The 15,526-nt window shown below is 46.3% G+C and overlaps 1 protein-coding gene across 3 annotated transcripts in view; it reads left to right on the top strand.

Annotated features, from left to right (window-relative positions):
* MLPH (melanophilin) overlaps positions 1–9,796 on the top strand; it is a 162,736-nt gene extending 152,940 nt beyond the window's left edge. For all 3 annotated transcript variants that reach the window (XM_070732326.1, XM_070732330.1, XM_070732327.1), the window contains one exon: positions 9,582–9,796. In XM_070732326.1, coding sequence (XP_070588427.1) covers positions 9,582–9,713 — 132 coding nt within the window. In that variant the 3' untranslated portion in view covers positions 9,714–9,796. The remainder of the gene's footprint in view (positions 1–9,581) is intronic.
* The last annotated feature ends 5,730 nt before the right edge of the window (positions 9,797–15,526 follow it).

The raw sequence follows: 15,526 nt of genomic DNA on the forward strand, positions 1-15,526 counted from the left end.
GAGGTCCCACCTGCTAACCCCTACAAGGGGAATTAAATGGGCAGGACCCAAAGACAGGTTCCCCTCAATAGCTCAGGTCGCTCAAACCACAAGCCCTTGGAGAGAACCTGTCAATCATCCCCAAAGATGCCCAACGGAGAAGACGCAGTTGCTAAACCACCACCCAGTTTTCCGCCCCTAACCTGCCACGGAGTGGGGGTCAGATCTCTATCTTGGCCCCCCGACTCCCCCCCCCCACTGGGTCTACCTCACTGGCGACGATGGACGAAAGAAACCACGCGTGCAACATGAACAACCTCCAAATCGGCCGGGCTCCTGAGTTCTTCGATCCCGAGAAGACTTCCTGGGACGACTACTTAGCCAACTTCGAGATCTTCCTCGAGGCAGCAGGAATACGGGACGCCGACGCCGATCGGAGACGGGCCATCTTCCTAAACTACTGCAGTCCAGAAATCCGCGCCCTCGCCCAGACTCTCACCGACCCGCTGCCAGCAAGATCCGTCGCTTGGGACGTCCTGCAAGCCAAGCTCGCGAGCCATTTCAAGCCAACAAAACCAGCCATGGTTTTCCGGCACCAGTTCTCCAGAATGGCTCAGCGCGAAGCGGAATCAATCAACCAATTTGCAACGCGACTTCAAACGGTGCTTGCGAAATGCAAGTTTGACAACCCGGAAGCTCGCCTCACCGATGCCTTAGTTTTCGGCATGAGAAACGCCTCGGTCAGGAACAAACTCCTCACCGAAGACGAACCGACCCTACAAACAGTGATTAAGCTGGCACAAACTGCAGAGGTCGCCGACGCCGCTGCGAAAGAGCTGAAGGAACACGAAAGACAAGAAGTCATCGGAAAGATAGACTCCACGTTTTCCCGCGTCGAGGACCCAGACGACCTCAGCCCACCAGCTCGCAACGAGGACAGCTGTTTCCTGCTGCAAGACCAGCCGAGACAACACAGATTTCCTCACCCTGCCGCCCCCTGCGCCGGCTGCCGAGGAAACCATCAGCGCCAACGATGCCCCTTCTGGGATGCCATATGCCGCCGCTGCAACCGACGCGGCCACATCGCCGAAGCCTGCAGAGCAGCTGCACCGGAGGAAACCTTCTCCGCTCCGCGCCATCAACGGCCCCAGAATCAAACACCTCAACCACGAGAAAACCGACCTTTCCATTTTCGGGCCGAAAGAACTACTCAGCCGCTAACCGCGACTACTCAAAAGGTAACACTAAATTTTCCGTGAATAACACGGCAACAAAAAATGGGGGCAAGATTGTAATTTCATTACTACTGAACAACAAGCCATGTTCTATGGAGCTTGACACGGGGTCTAAATACACCATTATGCCATGGGAAAAGCTTAAATTGTACATGCCTAGCCTATCTAAATCTGAGCTATTGCAAACCTCATTGGTAATTAGAGATTTTCAAGGGGGAATAATCTCTGTTCTGGGCAAAGTGAATGTACCTATCGTGTTTAAGAATGCTAAATGTACCCTGCCTATGATTGTTGTTACAGGGGCTAAGCACTCTCTCCTGGGGTTGGCTTGGATGGAACCTTTGGGAATTGAAATTTCTGGTATTTGTACTGTTAACTGTGATAGCATGCCTAACTTTTTACAGGAGTTCCCTGAAGTGTTTAGCCCCACCTTGGGATCGTATAAAGGGCCCCCTATCTCGTTTTCTATTGACCCCAAGGTCCCGCCTGTCCGGCTTAAACCTCGCAGGGTACCCCTTCCGTTCCTCCCCAAACTTGACCTGCAGCTGGATAAGCTCATAAGCCAAGGCATTTTAGTTCCTGTGGAGCAGGGACCATGGGAAACACCTATAGTCACGCCTCTAAAACCAGATGGCTCCTTAAGAGTTTGCGCTGACTATAAATCCACGCTAAATAAGGCCCTCCAACATCACCCTTACCCCATTCCGGTGGTACAACAACTCCTGCACTCCCTGGGGGAAGGGAAAAGGTTTGCAAAGATCGATCTCGCCCAAGCTTATCAACAGTTACCTGTCGATGAACCGACAGCAAACGCGCAAACAATTGTGACCCACAGGGGTGCCTTTAAATGTACCAGATTACAGTTTGGAGTAAGCATAGCCCCAGGGATATTCCAAAGCATAATGGAACGATTGTTATCAGGGATTAAAGGGGCCATTCCCTATTTTGATGACATCTTAATTGCAGGGGAAAACCAAGAGCAGCTCAACAAAAGAATAAGGGAAGTACTTCAGAGACTTCAGGACAAAGGGTTAAGAATTAAGCCTGATAAATGCGTCTGGGGAACCAACAGTGTAGAATTCCTAGGTTATAAAATCGATCAGGAAGGTATCCACCCCACGACCGAGAAACTGAGAGCCATTAGAGAAGCCCCAGAGCCACAAAATAAGACGGAATTGCAAGCTTTTTTAGGCCTTCTTAACTTTTACTCCGTCTTTTTAAAACAGAAGGCAACAGCAGCAGAGCCTCTACACCGCTTACTCCAGAAAGAAACCCGTTGGACTTGGGGGAGAACTGAACACGAAGCCTTTGTACAAATAAAACAATTATTAACTTCTAAAAGTGTGGTAGTCCAGTATAGTACTTCGCTACCCATCAGGCTAACGTGCGACGCTTCCCCTTACGGCGTGGGAGGAGTCTTGGCTCACGTTTTGCCTAATAATACAGAGGCCCCAATTGCTTTCTTTTCCAGAACGATGACCAGTACTGAAAGAAATTATAGCCAACTAGATAAGGAGGCTCTAGCTTTAGTGGCAGGGGTGAAGAAGTTTCATAATTACCTTTTTGGGAGGAGTTTTGAATTGGTTACCGACCACAAACCCTTACTAGGTCTCTTAGCCCCCAACAAGCCTACTCCTCCATTTATGTCCCCAAGACTAATCAGATGGGCCCTTTTCCTCTCAGGATACCAGTACGAACTCATCCATAAAGGGGGTGTAACCATCAACCACGCAGATGGTCTCAGTAGGTGCCCCATGGCAGAGTTAGTGGAGGACCCTGCCCCATCTGCTGATGTCTTAATGATAGAACTCGAGGACAACCCACTAACTACTGCAAAGGAGGTGGCTGCACACACGCAGCAAGATCCAATTCTTAAACAGGTGGTAAACTGTGTACTTAAGGGATGGCAAAATGACTCTGTGAAACCTGAATTGTGTGACTTCAAAACCAAAAGACTAGAATTGTCATATGTAAAAGGTTGTCTGTTGTGGGGGGATAGAGTGATCATTCCTAAAAGCCTAAGGGTAAAAGTACTCGAAATGTTACATGTGGGCCATCCTGGGATTGTCAGGATGAAGGGCCTAGCCAGAGGGCACTTATGGTGGCCAGGTTTGGATGCTGATATTGAAAACTGGGTAGCCAAATGTGACCCATGCCAAGAATCACGGCCTAACACCACCCCCCCAAAACAACTCCAGCAGAGTGGGAGCAACCTGCCGGGCCATGGTCCAGGGTCCATATTGATTTTGCAGGGCCAGTGGGGTCACAATACTTCTTAATAGTAGTGGATGCATTTTCCAAATGGGTGGAAATCATAGCAATGAACAACATAACCACAAGTGCCACCATCAAGGTGCTGCGCAGGCTGTTTGCTACCCATGGTTGCCCTGATATCCTAGTGTCTGACAATGGGCCACAATTAACGGCAAGGCAGTTTGAATTGTTCTTAGACAGTCTTGGAGTCAGACACGCACTCATCTCACCTTACTCGCCCTGGGCTAATGGTTTGGCAGAACGCTACGTTCGCGTGGCAAAGGAAGCATTGCGCAGATCAGGCCCTGGAGATGTACAACAAAATTTGGACCAGTTTTTGCTAACCCAGCACATTACCCCAAACACTCACACGCACATAAGCCCTGCTGAGTTACTAATGGGAAGGAAACTAAGGTCCCCACTAGATAAGTTACACCCAAGGTTTTGTGCAAATAACCAAATGTATGTAAACCCTGAAAGACAAATGTATTTGGGTCAAAATGTGTTTGTAAAAATTTTTGATGGAGGTGTAAACTGGATGAAGGGAATTATTGTTAAACAAACTGCTCCTAAAACATACATTGTAAAACTGGAGGATGGTCGAATGTGGAAGCGGCACATTGACCACGTAAGAAAACGCATGGAAAACTCCCTGGAGCAAACCGCTGACACAGACTCTCCCATTTCAACAGACTTTAACACGCAACCCGATTTTATAGACATTCAAATGGACTTATCGGGTCACAGAGAATCCTCCAGCGACGCCGAACCATCTTCCTCCTCCGAAGTCAGCGTTGTGTCTGCCAGGCCGAATCAGCAGGCCGGAGCCCAAAACAGGCCCCAGCCGCGCCGGGGGAGCAACAGCGAGCCGACCTCCACCGTTGGTGGCGAGGACACAACTGAACTGCTCAGGTCGGAGCGAGCCTCGCGGAGACCCAGCAGATTGGAGGACTTCGTCACATGGCTTTCGTGATGGATGTATCCAAACTAAGGAGGGAGGGGTGTTGTATCCTGTAATGGCTACGTTGTATCTCTGTAAATAGTTTGTTCCTTGTTAAAGCGCTGTCTGAGCCAGAATCAGAAAGTCGCTCCTGATTGGCTCAGACGCGGCTGCTCTTGCTTTGGCGGGAACCGCAAATGTATAAAAGGAGCGGTTTCTCCCAGGTACAGCAGACGGTACTAGCTGAAAGTCACTTACCTATTCTGAGCTGAATAAAGGTACCGTTCTCACCTAACCCTGCTACTGGGTCTACCTCACCGCCCTCCCAGGAGGCAGCAGGAGGAAGCCCATCTCGTCACAGGCCTCTTCTCCCCATTCAGACAACGCTGACCCATCTGACTCCAAACAGCCAGGTCCCCACGGCGATTCATGCTGCAGCTCAGCAGCCCAAAGACTACTGAGGCCACACAGCAACGCCATCGGCTTCGCCCTGGTGGGACATCAGAAGAAAGCAGAGAAAGGCTCCTTAGCCTGACATCCTATCCTAGTACTACAACTAACTGTTCATAGTCTAGATAGGCAGCTGTCTGCCAAAGGCCAATCCCCCAGGTCAGACGACCCGGAGAGCCAGACACTGCTGCCCTAGTGGCAGCACCGATATGGAACGAATGCATTCCATAGCCGGCGGGGTCGATGCCAAACTTGACCAGAACCCAAGTCACTAAAACCCAAAACCGATAGCGGGTCACAGGGGTACCGACCTGGTGCTTAAAAAGGTACCCCTGCTCCGCTCCCCTAAGACTATAGGGATTTGAAAGAGCTGCCACCGGGCACACAGACTGATCGGTGGCAGCCGTCAACTCTTACCCTAACACCCCGACATAACTGCTCAGTCCTAGATTGTCTCCCCAATAGGGAGACACCCCTTTCACTAAAGTGCAAGTCGGGAACTGGAAGGCTCGGAGAGACCTGTCAGCCTGGGAGGAGGCCAGAGCCTCGCTGACTCGAAGGGCCCCAAAAAAACATAACACAGGCCGCCACCTGAAAGAGGCAGGCCTCGTGCAGAGAGGCGCACAGGCTGTTCCAAGCTCGATTAAAGAGCAACAGCAGCTGTATCATTAATGCCCGTCCGCTATCTGCTGGGGGCCCCGGTCGCTCCCTGACCCAGCCTACCAGCATCTTCTGACTGCGAAAGCCACTTACATAAAGGCCACGCTGCCTAAGCTGCCCGCAGAACTCCATAAGGTGATCCACAGAGAATAGCCAAATGAGAGGGAGACCCCTGGCTTGCCTGAAATCCCAACTCTCCTTGCCTGCGTGCAGATATGCCCCCAAGGTGCTTAGCTACCGAGGGGGCCATGGCCCTGTTGGCTACAGTTCTCCACTACTCAAGAGCCTGCCCAGGCTCCAAAGGCGGTCGGGAAAGGTTTCCGGTGACATGAGAGCCCATGGAGCCAGGGTCCGAAACCTGGACAACTGACCCTGGGACAAGGCGTCAGCGATCCCGTTGTCCATACCAGGAACATGTCGAGCCATAAACAGGGCATTTAGGGACAAGGACCTGTGCACGAAATGGCGTACAAGCCGCATGACTCTATCGCTTTTAGAGGACAGGGCATTCACAACGTGGACTACTGCCAGGTTGTCGCACCAAAAGTGCACGGTTTTGTCCCTAAACTGCTCTCCCCACAGCTCTAAAGCTACTATCAGTGGGAAGAGCTCTAAAAAGGTCAAATCCTTGACCAAGGGCGAGGCCCTCCATTCCGGAGGCCACATGGAATGGCACCACTGGTCACCTAAAATAACCCCGAACCCACGAGTCCCTGCAGCGTCTGAGCATAACTGCAATTCTGCTTCCAAAAGAAGCTCGTGCCTCCAAAAGGACAGACCATTAAAATGGGCCAAAACCCCCCCACCATACACGCAGGTCATCTTTGACCCCAGCGCTCAGGTGGGTACGATGATGGGGCAAATGAAGCCCCTTCATCGCAGTGTATACTCTCCGGGACAAGGCCCTGCCGGGGGCTATTACCCGGCAGGCGAAGTTAAGAAGCCCGGCGAGTTCCTGCAGCTGATGAAGGGTTACCTTCTGACTAGCTAAAACCATGTCAAGCTTGCTCTGGATCTTGAGCAGCTTGTCTGGAGGCAATCTACAAGATTGCTCCTCCGAATCCAATTCGATACCCAGAAAAGTAATCCTGGTAGCGGGGCCCTCAGTCTTCTCTGGGGCCAACGGGACCCCCAATTGAGCACAAAGGGCTTCGAAGGCTCGCATCAGGGCCAAACATTGCTCTGAATGCGCAGGCCCTGCCAACAAGAAGTCGTCGAGGTAGTGAATGACGGAACCGAGACCAGTGCGCCTCCTGAGCGCCCACTCCAAGAAGGTGCTAAAATTCTCAAAAAGAGAGCAAGATATGGAGCATCCCATCGGCAATGCTCTATCTATGTAAAAGCCCCCTTCGAAGTGGAAGCCCAGGACCTCGAAATCGTCTGGGTGTATGGGGAGGAGCCGGAATGCCGACTTAATGTCGCATTTACCCGTAAGGGCTCCTACCCCACACTTCCTAACCATGGTTACCGCCGCGTCAAAAGACGCGTAGCGGACAGAGCAAAGCTCATCAGGAATGAAATCATTCACTGATTCGCCCTTCGGAAAGGACAGGTGGTGAATCAACCCAAATTCACCAACTAGCCTTCTTAGGGACCACCCCCAAAGGGAAAACCCGAAGAGTTGGCGAGGGCGGGCACGGGAAAGGTCCCAGCACCCTGCCCTCGGCCACCTCTTTCTGGATCTTAGCCCTAATGATGTCCTCATGCCCCACAACCGATATAAGCTTGTCAGACATGAAGGCCTTCCTAATTCCTATGTATGGAATCCTAAAGCCCTCTGAGAAACCCCGTAGAAGAGCAACCGCTCTCCCATGAGGGTGGTAGTCCTTTAACCACTCCTTCAAAACTCCCAGCCTAATTGGGCTGGGCCCCTTTTCCCCCAGCGGGCGGGGTTGCTGAGTCTGCCCCCCCTTTCCTATTCTTACCACCTTCAGGTTTAATACAAACGCTGGAGGGGTGGGAACCCCCACAGCTCCCACACGCATGCTTGAATCTGCAGAAGGGATAAAAACATGCCCCTTTCGCTGCAAACTCATGACACGGGGGGGCAGCTATCGTTGCACCTCCCACAGCTGCCCTAACCGGAGGGGACACTGCAGGCTCACCCTCCCTGAAGTGGCAGCTGTCTGTGCGGTCACCACCCTCGGTCCCGGACATGTGGCTTGCAGAAAACCAGAAATCGGGGACAACCACATCCCAAGGGAGTATGGGATCAAATCCTACCCACCTTCTGAAAGCCTCGTCATAATTACGCCAGATTGTGCCCTTGTACTCAAAATGAGCACGGGCGATCAAATCAATATATTTAAACATAGAGGCAGTCCGATTGGGCTCCCTCTGGATCACTACAGAGGCGTAAGTCAGGTATGCATACAGCCATGAGCTGAAGCATCTTCTAACCTTAACCTTCTTAGGTTTGTCCACCTGCACCTCCCCCTCTTTCTCCTTCTTGGGGACTTCCCTGTTAAGGAGGGAGAAAAGATCGATATATTCTCCCTTTCAGGTACTTTCCCTGACAGAGGGATGGAGTTGAAATCCCAGAGGCATGGAGGGCAGCCCCCAAGGGATGGCACCTGACCTAATGCTGGCCAAAGGATCCCAGGACGTGGCCACTCTCGTTTCCCCAGACCCCATTACCGACACAGGGGCCGTTGAAGGGGTCTGAGCCACTGCAGTAACAGTGGGGGGAGCCCAAAACTGGCTACAAGTAACAGCTGCACTACCCAATGTGTTGACCCCACTCCCAGAACCCGGGGGAACAATGGCCTGACCGGGCAAAGGGAGGAGCGGTGGAAATGTGGGGTGGGGTGCGATCTCACCTGCCCCCATTGGGGTAGAAGCCATCCAGGAGGGCCCAGCTCCTACTGAGCTAGGCAACGATGTCATCTGCCCAGTCTGGGCTGCTGGTTCACCAGGTGGTCCGCCGAGAGTCACCGGGGCTGCTGGGGTGGCACCCCCTGGCCCATACACCGACCTCCAACGGGCATCCAGGTCATCCAGCCTTTCGATGATCCTAGATCCTAGCATCGGTAACCAGGGGACCTCTTCTCCTGCCCCGCCTCCTGACCCCTCTTTGGGAAGGCCTCAAGGCCCTCCTAGGCCATGCCACAGACTCAACCGATGGCGCAGGAGGCTTCTGCCTCCTTGGAGCCATCGAGTCAAATTAAAGTAAATTCAAATTAAACTAATGCGAGGTTGAACCAAATGGGCAGGAATCCACAAAACCCCCACAAGATGCGTGGGAGGGAAAGGGTTCCCCTTGAACCCTTCAGGCCTACAGGCCTACAGGCCTGAAGGCTTCACCCGGCCTACTAGGCCGCACCCCCCTGGACCCAAAGCCTCCCCCCCAAGGGAGCCCTGAAGGAAGGCCTAAGCCCCAGGAAAATTCCCCCTTGGTCCCAAGGGGAAGGGGTTCTAAGCTCTCCGCCCCCGACACCAAACCAGCAAAGGCCTCCGATGAGGCCTCCCTCGACGAAATGGCCGACGCCACAAGGCCACCTAAAATGGCCACCGATGCAGAGCGAAGCCCAGCCGGGTGTTCGCTGCTGAGTCCAGGGCGAAAAGGAGGTTTTTGAGCCTGCCCAGCCTTTTTATAGGGCTGGCAGGCTCCGCCCTGGACTCATCATCAGGCAGGCCGAAGCCTCCTGATGATGCATTTCCAAGATGGCGGCTGCCAAAGATCGTGTCCCCTGGCCCTGCTGCAAAAGCTGCCGGGGATGAAGACACCGACAGGTATTATTTCCAGTGACTGTTTAAAACATAGTTCACAACATACTAGTAAAATTATGCAAATTATATACACTTGAAAAAACAAGTGTGAAGAGCATCTGGCATCAGAATAGAAAATGAGGAATTGTTTCTCCTATTTTTTTTTCTCCGGACATGACAGTGGCTGTATGTTAACACTGCACAACAATCACAGAAGAATATACAGTTCACACTCATAGAGAACAAATGTCCACGAGTGCCTCCGTGTTTTACAATATGCTAGGAACAACACAGCTGTATCAGTACACTTTCCCTTTCCACTGAGTTCTCACTGTCTTCTGGGTTTTATCTTACAGATCCTGATATTGATCCTTCCTGGTACACTGGACGAGGGATTCGACCTGTGGGGCGGTTTGGGAGACGAAGAGCAGCTGCAGAAAATGTCCAGAAGTCTGGCAAAAGGCATATGCAAGCTTGTTTCCCTGTAGAAGAAAGCAGTGAATCTCTGCAAGATGAATGAAGCTACATATATATAATGCACATGTGCACAGACAAAATCCATCTTCATCTTCTATCCTTTCTAAACCTTAATAAATATGTTGACTTTGCTTCAGTCTTTATCACTGTTATTGTACAAATCAAATAGAATGTCTTTTGATTAAAGAATTACATTAGATCATATTTCTCACAAATACATTTGTATTATTACTAGGAATAAAATTCATTTTTTGATTACTGTATTTATACCAAGTAATGTAATTCCTCAATGAAAAGATATTGTTGTAAATAGTTTTGTTTTATTTACTTTGCATAGCTACATTTTACATTTTTATCCTTCCTTTTCCATTCCAATATGTCATCTTATCTATTAAAAATAAGACTCACCTTCCAGGAGTTTATAGTGTAAAATACAATTTTATTCCATTATGCAAAATTATACACTTTATATACTTTAATTCTTGAAATTACTGGAAGTAATAATAAATGGCAGAACCTGGAAACATCAGAATAAAAGAGAAAGAATTACAGAAAATCACAAAACACAAGATGAAGTAGAACAACTATGGCAAAAGACACCAAAAATAACACCAATAGTAATAGGTGCCTTAGATGCAATTCCAAAACATCTGGATGTTTGGAACACCATTAGCACTGAGAAAATCACAATTGGTCAATTGCAAAAGGCAGCTGTATTTGGAACAGCTTACTTCCTGCAACTTTTATAAGACCATTAAACATCTTTCTATCTCAGATCCTTGGGAAGGATTTAATAGGTGGATAAAAATGCCAAATTCTATCTAAATATTTGTGCATAATAATAATTCATTCCTCTACTAAAAATGAGTAGTATTCTTCATTATCATAGAACTGGACAACACTAGTAGTAAAACTATTAACATTCTTAAAAGACAACATAACTATCACTTTGAATTGCCAGTGGCAGTGAATGTAAAATATTATATAAAAGTAAGTGTCATATATTCAAAGCACATGGAAATAGTTTGGGATCAAAGAAAAGAGAAAGACTGCCAAACTGATTTAGATTAAGAATGGAATTGTGCTATCACAAAGATCCTATATTTTGTGTACATTCAGTTAATGCCAGCCAGCCTGTTCCTTGCTGCCATGAAAATGAGAAGATACAGTAGGTTAGTGGATAAATTTTCATTGCAGCTTTGCAATACTGTCTGGGTTTTGCTTATCTCTCCAAGGTCATTTCTTCTAGCTTTGGTATGCAACAGCTAAAGACTATGCACTTAAATCTAGGACTTTCTCAAAACATCATTTCAATTTGTTGCTTCACTCATTTTTGTCTCAGATCTTGTTGTATTCAGTTCTCTCCTAATAAAAGTATCTTATCTCTGAATCTATGGAGCCAAGCAGCAGTGGGTTGCTCTTGGTTCGGCCCAGTTCGGCCCAGTTCTCTGGTAGCACCAGCAGCAGAAGGTTCTGCCTACACACACACACATGGACGCTTCTGCACATGCACAGAAGCAGCGTGCGCACACAAGCACACAAACTGCTATAAAGAGTTTTAGAACCCACTACTGGAGCCAAGGGTTTTCTTTCCTAGGAATTGGATGGAAGCAGCCCTGACATTTAAGCTCCTGGATACTTGGTACTGTAATCCTGGTGGTCCGGCAGACCTGTTTGTCAGAAATTGAGCATAGGCATACAAAGTGAAAGAATTGAGTCACAAACAAATTGGAAACCAAAAAGGCTGAAATGAAATGTACATTATATACTCTGATTCACAAATGTCACAAACAAAATCCTGATTGCCGCATTTTCAACTACAGAATCTTCTAGATTGATTTCAAGTGCTGTGCTATGAATTCTATTAGTCCATTCTGGATCTGAGAAATTTGATAGATAAATGAAACCAATTCCAGGAAATTTCCAAGATGAATTTGCTTTTTAAGAAATTACTAAATCACTTCGTCATGATTATTCAGTCAGATTGTACATTTTTTTCTAGATTTGGTGTCTGCTTGTTAACTTCCATGAGGTTATGAACAAACTTCAAATATTTTACCTTCTCCTGGTACCAAATTATAAAAATTAAATTTGGAGCCATATCATTATCATTCTTGTAACATTTCATCAAAAATCTCCTGGCTATTCAAACTGACATTAAAATCTTGAGAGACAAAATCGAAAAGTCTTCAGTGTATCACTTTCTTCAGCAGCACTTTGAGTGCAGCTTTTCAGACAGAAATAATATAACTTTAGAGCAATAGCATATGTTTCCCTTCAATAGTGGGAATTAGAAATTGAGTGTAGTAAAAAGAGTAGAGTACTCTTTTCCTTGTTACATCCTGTTGCTGAATATATAGCAAAGATTTTTAAGCAGCATTTTTTCCAGAAACACTCCTAATAACAGGATGATTCATACAGATAATTACTTTCCCACAGAAAACCCAGAAACCAAAGTATAACCATGCACTGTTATACTTTTAACACAAGACAATTTTGGGGAATGTAATTTAAAAAATAAAGCTTTCATTGTAGTGTCTTTCAAAATTATAAGACTATCACAAAAATGTCTAAATAGACAAGCAGTCAAGATAGTTTCATTTATCCGAAAAATCAATCCTTATGCTTAGGGACAACTGCTGATCAAATTTCTAAAATGTAAGTTTTAATGGAAATAAGGAATTTTATCTATAAATTGCTATAGATAAGGAGATCACTAATGATTCTGCCCTGGACAAATAAGCTGAGTAAAATACACTAGAGTCCAAATCCTTATAACAAGCACATATTTCTCTCTTGCCTTTTCTACATTTCCATTCCATTCTGCCAATTCCAATGATACTCTCTGTCAAATGCTTCCCAATGTTTCAAAATACAACACTGTATTTTAATGGGCTGCGTTTGTGGGTTCTGTTTCACTATCATTTGACTGTTGTCTGCATGCATGTTTGAACATATACAAAGGTACATTTAAACTAATTATCCTTGGAGTTTAGGAATATCGTCTCCAAGTAAAATATATGTGTGTATCAGCAGCAGGGGTGGGCTGCTGCTCGGACGGGGTGGAATGCAGTGGGGTAGCAAAAATGGAGCTCCACCCCAGAGCACCCAATTTGCACTGAAAGATGTTCAAAGAAAATGCAGGGCACCTTGCATAAGCCATGCCCACAGTGTGGTAGTAAAAATTTTGGTAGCCCTTCATTGATCAGCTGTGAGTTGCTCTCAGTTCGGTCTGATTCTTAGAAACAGTAGTGCTGGTGGCAGAAGGCTCCACCCACCTGGGATGCTTCTGCACATGTGCAGAAGTATTGTGCGGGCACTCAAGTCCACACATAAATCAGTACCAATGGGCTTTAGAACCTACTACTGGTATGTATGTATGTATGTATGTATATTCCTCAGATTTTCAGAATACCAGGATTTTCTGCCATTCTAAATATTGTGAAATGTAAGCAACACATAAAGAGAACATACATAAGGAGGGCCAAGGCAAAGCAGAACATTGTGCTGGAGAAGGTGGAACAGAGTGGATTTCTGTCCCAAGGCAAAGTGCACAGGACTCAACCTCAGCAAACTATTTTGGCATTTGAAGGAATAAGCTTCACCTCTCCCATCCCAGAATCTAAATATGTTGTAATAACAAATTCAATAACAAACAACTTTTTGTACTTCCATAACCCTGCCAAGAAACAAGTTCCTGCTTGACTTTCGGCTTGGAGCCTTCCCAGGGGCAACTAGAAACATAGAAACATAGAAGACTGACAGCAGAAAAAGACCTTACGGTCCATCTAGTCTGCCCTTATACTATTTCCTGTATTTTATCTTACAATGGATATATGTTTATCCCAGGCATGTTTAAATTCAGTTACTGTGGATTTACCAACCACGTCTGCTGGAAGTTTATTCCAAGGATCTACTACTCTTTCAATAAAATAATATTTTTTCACGTTGCTTTTGATCTTTCCCCCAACTAACTTCAGATTGTGTCCCCTTGTTCTTGTGTTCACTTTCCTATTAAAAACACTTCCCTCCTGAACCTTATTTAACCCTTTAACATATTTAAATGTTTCGATCATGTCCCCCCTTTTCCTTCTGTCCTCCAGACTATACAGATTGAGTTCTAGACAGTCTTCTGTAGAGTTAAGGCCTAGTATGTATGCTGGTATGGAGATATTTCTAGTGTGACTTAGGAGAACTCTCCTTGCATTCCCATAACGCTGCTCAAGATGTTTTTCTTTTTATTTACTTTGTAACAATGTTCTCTCTAAATTTTTTTTGGGGTGAGCGGAAAAGTATAGTGTCTGAGCGGCAGTCCCTTCGGGACTGGGCAGCACAGAAATAATAATAAAATTTCCCTCTCGGCTTCTGGGCAGGTTTGGAAAACTCTGAGTTGATGATGATTTTTAAGTGAGCGATTGCTCACTGCTCAGCTTAGAGGGAACTATGCTTTGTAATCTATTCTGCATCTGGATAAAAGAGCCATTGGATAGATTTGCCAGTTATTTTGACTATAATGCTACAAACAAGAGCATAATATGGCATAAAAATTCAATAACACATATAACACATGTTTTCCTAAATTGCGCGAATAAAGAGAAGGACTAGGCATGACATGATAATGTTCTTCCAATATTTGAGGGGCTGCCACATTGAAGGGGGAGTCAACCTATTCTCTAAAGCACCTAAGGGGGCAGGGCAAGAAGTAACAGATAGAAACTTACCAAGGAGACATCCAACCTACTTGGACAGTTATTTGTCTGAAAGGGTATAGGGTCTCCTGCTTGAGCAGGAGTTGGACTAGAATACTCCAAGGTTCCTCCCAACTCTGTTATTCTGTTATTATTCTAAATAAGGTCTTATCCCCATCATTAAACAATGCAATCCCAGAAACTCCCAGTATTTCTGGTAGCATCTAATGTGATAATAATTTCTTACAGATCTTCCAGTTTGGAGACTGTTTTATCCCTTTCCCTTGCCCTTCATGAAGTTGTGGAGGAGAAGGGAAAGCAGAGTTTTCCTTTGGGATTTTTTTAAATTTGCTTTTAAAGCACATCTTTTATGGATATGATATAAATTCAAATTAAAACCACATGTGATAAAACTAGCCAATGGTTAGTCTAATTTTTTATACATATAATTTTCATACTTTTCACCCTTAACCCTCCCCCTCCCTTCCCTTCCCACAGTTCTTTCTTATTCATAACCCCAGCCAGGTCAGAGTTCTAGACAATTTCTTCTTTATGTCTTCATTGGCCTTATTCCTTTCCACCCATGCAAAGTAAAGTTTCCATTTTTTTCCCTTATCCTTTCAGCTTTTTCTTCCCATAGACAGTTCAGTGAGATAATATGAGTTGTTTCCATTTGTACTTGTTCAAATATATAATCATTCCATTGTTTTAGTGTACCAATGGTTAGTCTAGTGAAGAGAAAGCTCAGAGGAGACAGTCTTTCAATATTTGAAGGGATATCACAGGGAAGAAGGGCAGGACAAGAAGCAATGGGTTGAAGCTTGTCAGTGGGAGAGTCAACCAGGAACTGAGGAGGAGTTTCTTGATAGAGAGAACTATTAGCCAATGGAACAGCTTGCCTTGGAGGGGGGGGGAATCTCCATTACTGGAACATTTTAAAGACAAGGTTGGACAATCATTTGTTTGGGAATGATATAAGGACTCCTGCTGGGGCAAGGAGTAGGACTCTCTGAGTCCTCAGAGAAGGGCGGCATATAAATCCAATAAATAAATTAATAAATAATAAAAGATCTCTATGTTCCTATGATTCTATGCATTCTTGATTACACATGTGAAGACTGCCTACTCAACCTGTG

Source organism: Erythrolamprus reginae, chromosome 1 (genome assembly GCF_031021105.1).
Source record: "Erythrolamprus reginae isolate rEryReg1 chromosome 1, rEryReg1.hap1, whole genome shotgun sequence".
NCBI lineage: Eukaryota > Metazoa > Chordata > Lepidosauria > Squamata > Dipsadidae > Erythrolamprus > Erythrolamprus reginae.